Raw genomic sequence first — 12,503 nt, forward strand, 5'->3', positions numbered from 1 at the left:
ATATCCTCATGTAAGCTCACAAAAAGCATAAAATATTAGAAATACTGCATGACCTATCTACCAGTACAGTAAGTAATGTAAAGCAAATGAATTCTAACACAAAACACAGGAGAGCAGGAAATGTGCCATAACTGAACACACTATAAAAAATGCTCACACACAGACATTATTGTATTCATTCATCACCAAATATATATTATAATCATTACTACTTTAAATGAGAAATTACCCTCCATCATCTGTAGCATGGGAGACCACAACATCACCTAATCTCACATGGCGGTTGTAATCAGTGAAATGAGGTACTCCTCCACCAACACCAACCAAAAACACAAAGTCAACCTTCTGGAATGTACCTGAAAAAGAAGACACATTCAAGACTTTGAAAAAATAAATGCTAAAATAATGAATACCAAACCTAAAAGTTAGGCTTTCCATTAAATTATGTACTTATCATCCTAAACATGAAACTGCAATTTTCTTAAAATTTTGCATTCAATTAGCTGAAAGTGGGTTCCTTCCAAAAGATCATAGGTGTGATGTATAAAATATACATATAGTTGATGGCTTTGAATCATAATTTCTGAATAAAAACTAAACATAAGCAATTGAATTATTTATTACCATATCTCATATTTCATTATAAGTGAACTTACCCAATAACCTTGTAGTTGTGTTGCCAGCAGCAGTCATTGCTTCCCTTGTATGCCCCACTGTTGGTAATTTTGTGCACACAATTCTATGAGCACCTATGTTCCCTAATGTGTACACATTGGATTCACCTGAAGGATAAAACAATCACAGTAAGTCGTCAGCAGTAGATGCACAAAAATAGCTACTTAAAATAATTAATTCAAGGCAGTTATTTCAATGATACATCAAAATTGAGTTCCACAATCTACATCAAAGGCATTTCCATCATAAAAACCTACTTCTGTAAGGTAAATTGAAAAATCAAAAGTAATCCTCACTAAATAGCACCAGTACTTCACATGATATTACATACTATCTACTTTTAGTCTTTCAATACACATTAAGATTTAGTCTGATGCCAAAAACTTCTCATACAGTATGTATGTAGGTACATACTTTGAAATACTTAAATGCCAATATGACATTGCAACAGAAAAAATTCATCAGAAAGCAAAAAATGTGATCAATGCTCTAAAATTTGTGGCACTAAAATGTTGCACAGAATGAAGTACTAAATATTTTTAAATGAGTTTACTTAGCCTTGCATACTTTGCATGAGAGGCAAACATTTGTTTTAATGCCATAGAAGGTGGTATCAAAAATTAAAAGTAAAAAAATAGTGAAAAAAATTATAAAGCAAACGTGAGGACAAAAAGCACAATTAAGTCAATGGATTGGACTTCATTTAGTCAATGGACAGAATGAAAGCAGACGTCAACATCCCAGGTTGGAGGTACATAAGAAAATCCAAATTGCATATATAGACATTGAATTAACATAGAAACAAGAGGTAAAGACTCCATAAAATTTAGTGATGGCATTGAATAACCATGGTTTATTACTAACTATTTTCACTTGAAAAAGGAGACATAGGAACTCCCAAGTACTTTAGTGAAGAATAAATAACTCAGTAATTTATCGAATTCTAATTATGCTTCTGATCACTACGGAAAAATGAAACCCTAAAGAGAATTCAAGATATTTGAATATTTTGACATAGCTATCATAGCATATAGGATACTATTGAAACTAAATTTTGAGAAGAATTTTGACTTGGCAGCCTTAGCAAGCATATTTGAAGCCATAATTTGTAAAATAAAAAAACTGGAAGTCTGTTCTGCAGAGTTTTGAGACAAACTTGTTTTCTACACATCATCAAGAATAACACACATGCCACTTCAACTTTTCTCAATGAATATATATTTTGTATAAATAATCTTTACTCGTGGAAAATATAGTAGCAACAGATATATGCATTGAACTGAACATTCCAATCAATTGCACTTGTGCAGTTTTGAAATTCATGACTTCATTAGCAGTTTTCCATATGAACAGAGGCATTCACAGGCATAAGTTAACAGCTAAATACAATCCCTTACTTAATTCAGCATAGCCTTGTTACAAGAAGTAAACTTACAATGGTACTAAGAAATGACTTTTCCCTCTAGATCACCAAAGTTTGAGATTTTTTCCCGGATTTTGTAAAAATTACCCTTAAAAATCACAAAATAACACTGACCTTATCCGGCGTTCAATTTGAAAATTCCCTTACCCAAACAATTACAAAAGGAAACTTGAGGGGATCAGAAGACTACCATGGTTATTTCAAGTCAACAAGAATGGCAAATAGTGAAATTAAATGTAAAATTATGAAACATTCATAGTGAACAAAGAGTGCAAACAGGTGCTATGACCACCTGCACCACTGTGTAGGTGACAATAAGTAGCAAGGTGTATTTTTAAACATGTCTAGAAATAAATGAGCATTTCAAGAAAAGAAGAAGGATAGAATAATAGAAACATGAAGAGACATAATAGCTCCAGTAGCAAAGAATGCATTTTTCATCACAGGACATCACAAATTGTAAATGGATCCCCATAATATTATTAACTATATGATGACATGATAAGCTCTAACTTTTAAAAGAGCTATAAAAAACATTCATTTTACACTCAGTATGAATCTATAGAAACATATTGCAAGTATGACAGCTGGAAATCAATTCCTCCAATAACAAAGTTTCATAACATTGTAGAAATTAAAACATAGAATATATTAAGGGAGGATCACCAACTTATTCAAACTCATGACTAGGATGACAATAAACAGATGATGAAATACAGCGTGATATGCTGAAGGCTAGTATTGGGATGATACCTAAGATGCGTATAATACTATATCCACAGCTCCAGATGCCTTAACTATCCTAAGGACTAAGTAACGTGTAGTAAGCCAGAATCTATGATAAATTCAAAGTATGCATGTGATTATACATGCGCGACAGAGTTTACAAAATTCATCTAATGGGCTGAATTCACACAAATCAATGAATTTAAAAATATGCCACCATTGTACACCATGTAGTTTTCACTACTATATATCAGGATTCAAACTTGGACCACCAAAATTTAAGTAGACCACCAACACTAACTAACATTTTGAATGTAGCAACCTCAGGTCTCTACCTCACGAAAGTACAAGTAGTTTTACAAGTCATGAAAGCATACAACAAGGTAGTCACCATCACCCATCACCCTCAGTTACCCAGGGACTTTCCCAAGGGACTCAAAAACTGTCACTGTTGAGCTTCAGTGAAATGACCAATGAGATGCACATGATGTTCATTTACATGAAAATTTTACCATAAATTTTGAACATTTATCCCAGTTTAAAATTTAAACATAATTTTATACGCACAGATAAATAATGTATCATGTTTTTCACCATAAAATATATTGTAAACACACAGTAGCAAATAGGCTATACCAGAAACTCAATTTTCCAGGCATGGAAAACCATACACTAGAAAATGAAATTGAATTAGTTACATAAAATAAACTTTACAGGCAAGATTGAGCAGAAACCCCAAGAGGAAAAATCATTAGCCTCCTCACACCTGGATCATTCAAATTTGTGCCATGGCCTCTATGACTTAAGCTATCATTGCATCTTCTTCATCTGTGTAACTTTTGCTGGATTTAGAGGACTAGGTGGTAAATGCTGCCAGACATACAATGCCACAAGGTAGCATGTTTGTGCTCATAGTGCCGCAACCCGAGCTAAACCCAGAGCTCAGAATGATAGGAATTCATGGAAAAAACTGCCAACTAGTCAGTGGTGTACCAGTGTCGGAGGGATAGCACGGGGGGCACACCCCCCTCTTGCGGGGCCATCTGCATCCTAACATTACAGAAACACACAATTGTAACTATGTACATTTCATAATATCATAATATGGCATTGCCTTGTATGTGTGTATAGTCAGTTTAAATAAAAAGGTAGCTCAAGATGTCTTTATATCTTTTGCATCCCCCCTCGAGTTTTTTGTTGTGTCAGCTAGTGGTGTACAATACATAAAATGTATAACAATTCAAACTGCTATTCTCACGAGCTTATACCACCTTACCATAGAAGCCAACAAAACTCCACAAAGGAGGATGCCTAGATAGCATACATACTGATGTACCTGGTACAACTTCCAGAGATCAGAATTTGAATCCTGGTCAAAGCAAATAACTTTTTCTTTATGGAATATTCACACAATTTGGGCACTTTTGGGTTACTCGTTAAGATATGCCACTGGCTATCCAGAGTTATTTCAATGAATAATGGAAAGAACGAGTAAAAGATTTGGAGAAGTGAAAAAAAAATGAAAAATTTGGATGAAAAAAAAGTAGGGAAAGAGGTGATAATGTAATAGAAGAATAATTCCAATGGTAATCCTATGAAATATTGAAATGTATTTTTGGAATCAAATGTGTAAAAAAATCTCTTACTAAAATATACCCTTCAAAATTAAGGTGATCATACTCATTGAAACCTTCGAGAAGATAATTCAATGTGGTATATATCCACGTAATCAGTCTAATTAAATTTCAACGAGATGTTTTAGTGAAGAATATAAACTAATTATTGAAAACGTAATACCTGAATCTATCAAGCATGAATAATTTATTTTCACAACATCAATTGGCCAAAAATATTTATCGAAACTTAAATATACCAAGTTCAGCTTCCAGATGCTTATGTCCACCTTGCCAATTTCGATCCAAATTGGTCTGAGGTAAAAAAAACAATTACAGAAAGCATACACAATCACAGGACACACAAGATCCAAAATTCAATGTTATCTCCAAAAACAAAAATTGATTAATAAATCGTGCAATTGTAATAAGCAAGCAACCACAACAAACACAATTGCAAGCAAAAAATGAAAAAAAAACACATTGCTTAATAGCAGAAAAAATTGAAATTGATGGTGTGCACCTAATAAAGCAGAGCAATCAAAACTACACTACTGGGAAGACATATCCCAAGGCCACATTTCGATTGCAAGCAAGTACCTTACCAAATCTCGTTGGCCTATAACGAATTCCTGATGTCCTTGTGGTCACAGATGGACCTGGTGGTTAAAAATTTTCAAGGCAGATATCTTAAAATTTTTCACTTGCATTATTTCACCATTAACTTCACGCATTCCCATTACTTTTTTTAATACACAGGCACTAGAATCGTCAGAAAAATATTTCTGAAATTACATGACCAAAAACTCAAACATGCCAAACAGCAATGCACAACCATAAGCACTACCAATTGTTCAACACATGCATTCGGTACTGAAAGAATTTACCCATGAACAATCAGATAGTATATGAAAACACCCAGGGAGCCAAACCTAGATTATTTGAAATGAGAATATTAACCAAGACATGCAAATACATCAAATGTAAAGGTATTCCTTGCCATCACATGACCTTGTTTACCATTATTTTGGATTAAAATTTTACAATATAAATGCAAATAAATGGACAGTCTACAACATAATATCCTGTCAATTTTAACATTAAATCTGATTGACACTCTTACAGTTAAAATGAAAAATGTGGTATTTGTGCAAATGAATTAAACCAAAATTAAGTAATTACATTGAATGAGGGATGAAATAACTTTAACATCAGAGAATTTGTGTTAAAAAATTTGAAAATGTATATTACGTGAGAGGTTGCAACCTTTGCACAACTACATGTGAGTCATGTATACCTACTTTGCATCATTACTTGAATATTTGGGGTGTAAATGAGTGAATACATAATCAGTTACAAAGTGGTGCCAGAAATGGAATACAAACTTTTCTAGTATGCCTAAATTTTCCCAATAACTATTTAAAATTTTAGTGTAAGGTAGTTCACGTCCTGTACATCCCTTTTCTGCCCACTTCCTTCATAAATACAAATCAGAAGGCTGAATGAAAATTAAAAAGCAGGAGCAATTTCCACAATTTTAAATTTATTGGTACTACCGGTTTCGCTTTACAGCAGCATCAGAAGGCTGAAAGTGTGAGGTAAGTGTGTATTGCATCTCTTCCTTTAGAGACTGCATTCAAAGCCACAGTTCAGACTAACAGAAAAGAGCCATATTAAAAAATTCACAGAACAGCTACATATTAAGAAAATAGTTAATTTTGGCCTCATGTCTAAATTTGGAGTAAGGATTGAGCACTCAATTTCTAAACTAATGTTAGCAGTCACCAATCCTATAATAGCAATAAAGATTTTATCACATTTTCAAAGAAAATTGGTATGTCTGGCTTCTTAAAAGCTTAGAAAAATTCACTACGCCTCAGTTCTGTCACCACTGAGTCTTAAATTTACTTCAACTGCTTGAAAAGAAATATTATGGCAATGATCTTGTGTACAAAAGCATGACAACTATAGGTGGGTATATTGTTTCTTCAGTTTATCAACTTCACCTGTTCCCTTAGAAGTTAAAATAAGAAGAACTGCAAAACAATTCAATTACTTTCCATCATTTGTTTTTACTTTTAAGTAATGACATTAGAACTGGCTTGATGAAAATAATTACTGAATTAAGAATAAACACAGTTTAACTCAACCTACCTAGAAATTTTGTTACATGCAGCAGCCTAGTAAGAAATAATTTTTAATTTTAGCATATAAAAAGTAAAATTGTAAGAATGAGAAATGTTCAATGACTTTCCCATGTTCTACCCATACAAAGGCATGAAATTCTTGCAATTCTTCCAATAAAGTAATGTTACCATAATTTTTGCTAACAATTTCTCTGGAGAAAATTCTGTCCCTAGCAACTAGAGGCCCTTAATCATGACATATCTGTCCCAATAAAAGAGAAACAAAGTTTGATGTGATGACGTATTATCATTACTAGACATTACACGAAAGTTGCCATTACACTATGGGTCATGACTGCTAAGGGGTTCACAGAAAATGAGGTAACAAATCTTGAAAACAAATGGATGCAATGGATGCAATACATACATACCTAGACAGCAATTAAGATTATAAAACATGTATGTAATTTTACCTCTCCCAAAGGTTTACAGAGGATAACTACAGCAAAATTATTAGTGTTACCCTTAATAATTTGCATTATAATGAAAATTTATGAGCAATGATAAATATAAATATCCAATTTCTCATGGCTTGTTAATGGATACAGGTGGAAGTTAACAACAAATATCCTCAAGGGGGAAGATGATTTACGTTTGGTTATTTTACTGGATGACTAAAGAATAGGAATTAGCAAAGGCGAAGTACTTAAAGTAAAGCCATGTCAAAGTAAAAGCCACTCATAAGCAGGAGGTATAAAACAGAATATCATACTTAAAACATATTCATTGAGCAACGGATATATCTCATAGGAGACATTATTAAACTTTCTGTTTCAATAATAATATAAGTTATACCGATGATAATGGATGTGTGGCATCCCTTTCATAGGAAACTGGGACTATACAATGCAGTGAAGGCATGTGTAGAAGAGGTCAAAAGCAATTTTTTCAATCCAGGAAAAAATATTAATACCATTGCATACATTGTCTAACTATAGCTACATATTATTCATCGTTATTAAATAAATTAATATGTATGTACTACATTTTTAAGCCACTAGTGGCATGAAAAATGAATGGCGGGAATAAATAGAATAATATAGAAGGAAAACTTAAACCAGTCCCAATTTTTGTCTTTTAAATAATTGTTAGGGAAGTAGTAAAATTTTATTTGGCCCCAAAGGCAAGAGCATAAATCTTTAAAAATTTGCTAACCTAAGTTTCAAAGATAGAACTGAAACCGAAGAATGCTGAAACTAGCCCATCCATCACATAATGCATAAGAATTATTACTGGAAAACACTAACTTTCATCAAGTATTCCCAAACTAAACCAGCTGTAAGATCGTAATGTGAGCAAAAGTAATAGAAAATCAAACATACATGGAGATTTGCATCAAATTACAGCAACACTCTTAGATGGTTTGTGACGACAGAAATATACATACCTTAAACTTCATACCTGCTACCAATATTAATGTAGAAGAAGCAATAATCTAGAGAAAGCAGCAAAGAAATTTCAATAGATGACGCATCAGCAATCACATTAAAGCTATTTCAACAAGGGTTCAGCACTCTCCCATTGTGATAAATATTTTAGTGTGACTGGGTAAAATGATTGTCAAGAGTAGTAAGTTGTGATAAGTTTATATAAATAAAACCTCAATCAAAATATACTTTTCAGGTGGCCTAAACAAAAGCTGAAATTTTGTGAAGGCATGTACAGATCAATGTTTAAATTCTATGCAATTATACAAAAATTTACTAAAAATAAAAATGAGATCGACATGATGGTTGAACTCCTTGAGCAGTATGAGCCCCTTGATGAGTACTAAAAATGCATATTGATACATTATGTAACAAAATAAAACATTAAACAAGTGATTTCAACTTAACCTAGGGGACTTGGAAAGAAACTTGGTAAGATTCCAAGAATAAAATGTAAATTTACAGACCTTGGTTTTAAGTTCAAAACCATAACTATCGTAGATTACAATTGCATAGCAGTTCAAACCTTGGTTGGCTGGTTAAAAATTTCTTATATGAATACTCACAAACTCTTGCTCTGTTTACCTTGAACAACGGTTGGCAGGGAAATCCAAGTTTTAGACCAACCTCTTCTCCAACCAACAATAAATAACAACAGAACATGTTAAACTAGATATATGCTTAAAGTATAAAATGATTACGTAGATGGTCCAAACTGGTCTATTAAAACAAATTTCTCTACAAAAATATGGCCATTTATACCTCCGCAACTTAACCACTCAGTGGTCAAGGTAGACATGAAAAAAGCTCATAAATGATCAACATGTCCTAACAGAATAAGAATCATTTCTTTTTTTAATCTTATCACCCAGTTAGCTAGTTACCATATACATATATATGTACACCATAGTACAAAATTCTTCATAAATGAAAATAGACACTTACCAACAGTCGTATACCTCACAAAAGTTTCCTTGTTTTCAATCATAGCGTCCACAGCAAGTTTTTCACAATACTGCGCAGTAACAATGGCAATCGTGGGTTGTTTTGAGCTTGCAATGGTGGGCATTTGTTTCACTATCTATAAATTTAATTATTGAAAAATGATAAAAAAACACAAACACCAAAAAGACCGGTGAAATTATGGAAAATCAAACACATGTAATAAGACATCATCCCATAAAAGCAACCCCAATCAGTAGCTTACCTGAACATCACTATCATCTCTAACCACACGCGTGAATGCTCCATGATCTAAAGACTTAATTAAACCTTTGGACAGCAGTTCCGCAAGAATTGGCTCTACATCAGCCTCAGCCCAACAGTTTTCCCTGTTCAAAAAAAAAATAATGCAGGTATTACAAGTAGGAAAGCATTTGAACCTAGAATTGCCATTTAAATGGGATTGAAAAGTGCCCAAGAATGAGCCATATAATTTCTCTTTTTCAACACTAAAGATAGCCGTTACATGTCAGATCATGAAATGCTGTCATCTTCCACCACTCATAACGATTACGACCACATGCTTGAAAACCTATGTTGCCAATTTCACCATTAAGCAAAGTTTTCATGGAGAATTTAAAAATTGGTAGAGTTTTGTAAAAATGAATGGAGAAAGTAAGGATTGCCAGTCTTGGGAGTTATGCACCATAATCAATGATCATAAAAGGCCATTTAATAATTTTCACTCATACAAAGGATTCTGTAACTTCAATTTCATAAGCCTCACAACAAAAATACTAAGGACGCATTCTTAGTAGTGATGTTGGACCAAAGCACTGAATGAAACAAGGAACTTTGTGCAGAGTGTCATGCATGGGTGCAAAGTTATATATGTACAACAAGGATGAATTTGCCATGAACAAATCATTTAGCGTTGTCGAGATTTGAACCTGGATCTCCCGACTTTCACTGGTCACTTGGTCACTATGCTATCAGTTAAACCACCAAGATGCATTCTTAGCATTAAATGTATGTTTCTTACTAGGGATGGGTCAGTTCCACTTTTTTCGAGGTCCAGGTTTGGACACTGGCTTCGGTTCTCAATTACAGCCCTTAATTTAACTCTCAAATACTCAATTTTCAATATTAAAGGAGTTTTATGTCCGCATAGAATGCTCATCTAAGATAATAGAATTGCATCTTTGAAAAAGTTTCCTTTTTCTATCGCTGCAAGCATCGGAAGGAAATTAACCCATCATAATGGTTGGAAACTGATACATTTACAACAAGAGGGCAGGCATGAGGTATGAAGGGTAAGGAGATTTAGAACAAAACCATTACTTTCAATGCATGAATGGGGTTCAAACATGGTTTCCCACTATTTATTTTGGTGCTAGATCTTTTTGGCAGCTGTTCCAAGAACTATATCATTTCACAATTTTTTTTGAAGTCCTACACTTTCAATGAGTGAACAGGTTATTCTGGATTTTTTTATTTTTTTATTTTAAAGATAGAGAACCAGTAGTGTTGCCATTTTATAGTGGCCAGGTAACAAAACAAAAATTAAAGGACAAATAAGCAATATAACAAGCAGAAGCAAGAATTAAATTTGCAAAAAAAAGACAATGAGAATCTGTAGGAATAAACTTATTAGGTGACACATAAGATACGGAAAAGCTTACAAAGGATTTCAACGAAATGCAAAGGGGTAAGTGCATGGAGGGAGTGAGTTCATCAGAGAAGCAATGTGGAAGAAAAATGAATTGTAAGTGAAAGTCTGACAATGAGCATTTGGATTAGGGGATGAGAACAGATGGTGCAGGGTGGAACTTTAAAATTGATAAAAGAGAGCAATTCAGGGCAGTCATTGGTAGAGTTGAGAATCTAACAAATAGTAAGTTTAAAATCTGCTGTGAGCCCATGGCCAGTGAGATTAGGGATGAAGAGGGAGGAGAGAATAGGATTGGTGGACATGTTGCATAAACGCTGTATGTATTTACTACTTCAGTAAATAAATTGCTGACACAGTCCAGGGATGAGAGATTGCTTTGTGAAGAGAGAGACCAGATGGCCCAAGAATGGGTAAAAATTGGAAGAATTATAGAAGAAAAAAAGTTCAAAGTGCTTGGGGGTCATTAATTTCAGTAAAACAACACAGGAGGCCTAAGAGGGACATTGCTTTAGAATTGATGGATTGTATGTGCAGGGAAAAATCTAATTTAATGTCAGCGATAATGCCTAGGTCCTTCGATGTTGACACATGTTTCAAAGAGTGATTAAAAATAGCATACTTAAATTGATGTGTGATCTTCTTTTGGGAAATAGACATCACACTACATTTATCTGGATAAAATTTAAGTTTCCATCCCGTAGGTCATGGCAATCAGAAGATTTTTGAATTTCCTCGAAAAGTTAAAATCATCGGCATAAAGGGGAGTTTGAGCTAGGGATAAGGGTAAAAGGGAGGCAAGTATATCAATATATAATTAAAAAGGTAAGGACTAAGGAACCTCTGCTGTCAGAGGAGACCAAGGAGAAGAGAAACCAGAAAGTATAACCCTGAGATCGGTTGTTGAGGAAACTTATCAGAAATATTAAATCATTCACCTAGTTTGCAGAGGAGAAGGCTATAATTGATAGAGTCAAAGGCTTTGGAAAATGGTGTTTAGGACATCGGAGCCCAGCTTGATACGGGCCGAGGTGGCCTGTGCCAAGTAAAGTAAAAGTAGGCCATTGGCCTGGTGGTAACATGAACATACAAGGCGAAAAAATTAAAAACATCATAATGAAACCCTTTTTCCCTACCTCTTTAACTGCTTTTTAAGAATATGTAAGTTTTTTGGGAAGGGCTCAAATATTTTCGTTGGTAGGTCATTCCTGTCCCTCATGGTACTATTCAAGAAGGAGAACTGTTTTGCACTTGTCCTTTGTGATCGGCACTTTATCTTGAACTGATGATCATTTTTTCCAACAAAGTGGGTTTTTTAACATCCTTCCCAAACTCTTTCCATGCTTTTTCCCCACTTATTCTGTATTTAAAACATACCACATAGCATGCACCTTTTCCTCCTCTCCTGTAAACTCTCCCACCCCAGAAGTCTGAGCATTTCTAAAACGCTCTCTGTTTTCTAGTGCTTTCCCAACACATACCTGGCAGCTTTTCCCTGCACCTTCTAGTTCATCACCTCTCCTTTATAATGTAGGTCCCAAACAAGAGATGCGTACTCTAAGGCTGGTCATACTAGAGTTGTATAGACCATTTCTTTAGTGGGCCTGGTGCTTCCTCTGATGTTCCTCATTACCCAGTGCAATATTTTAAACAATTTTTTGACCATATGTTCGACGTTTAAACCCATATTAAATTTTTAGTTAAATTGACTCCTAAATATTTAAACATGTTCGATATTAGAATTAAACTACCCAAGAATTCATAATTTCTATTTCCACACTTTTTTCTGTTACTGCAGTTAACATATTTGAATTTATCTCCATCCCATTTCTCGATATCCAA

At 34.0% G+C, this 12,503-nt stretch overlaps 1 protein-coding gene across 6 annotated transcripts in view; it reads right to left on the reverse strand.

The window, feature by feature from the left end:
- LOC124160620 overlaps positions 1 to 12,503 on the reverse strand; it is a 52,399-nt gene that overhangs the window by 11,889 nt on the left and 28,007 nt on the right. For 4 of the 6 annotated variants that reach the window (XM_046536538.1, XM_046536529.1, XM_046536520.1 and 1 more), the window contains 5 exons: positions 9,258 to 9,381; positions 8,996 to 9,131; positions 5,043 to 5,096; positions 657 to 782; positions 230 to 356 (listed from right to left, as the gene is read on the reverse strand). In XM_046536538.1, the coding sequence (XP_046392494.1) occupies positions 230 to 356; positions 657 to 782; positions 5,043 to 5,096; positions 8,996 to 9,131; positions 9,258 to 9,381 (567 nt within the window). The remainder of the gene's footprint in view (positions 1 to 229; positions 357 to 656; positions 783 to 5,042; positions 5,097 to 8,995; positions 9,132 to 9,257; positions 9,382 to 12,503) is intronic. The other 2 variants (XM_046536562.1, XM_046536555.1) reach the window with 1 other exon arrangement.

The sequence above is a fragment of the Ischnura elegans genome, chromosome 1 (assembly GCF_921293095.1).
Source record: "Ischnura elegans chromosome 1, ioIscEleg1.1, whole genome shotgun sequence".
NCBI classification, from domain to species: Eukaryota; Metazoa; Arthropoda; class Insecta; order Odonata; family Coenagrionidae; genus Ischnura; species Ischnura elegans.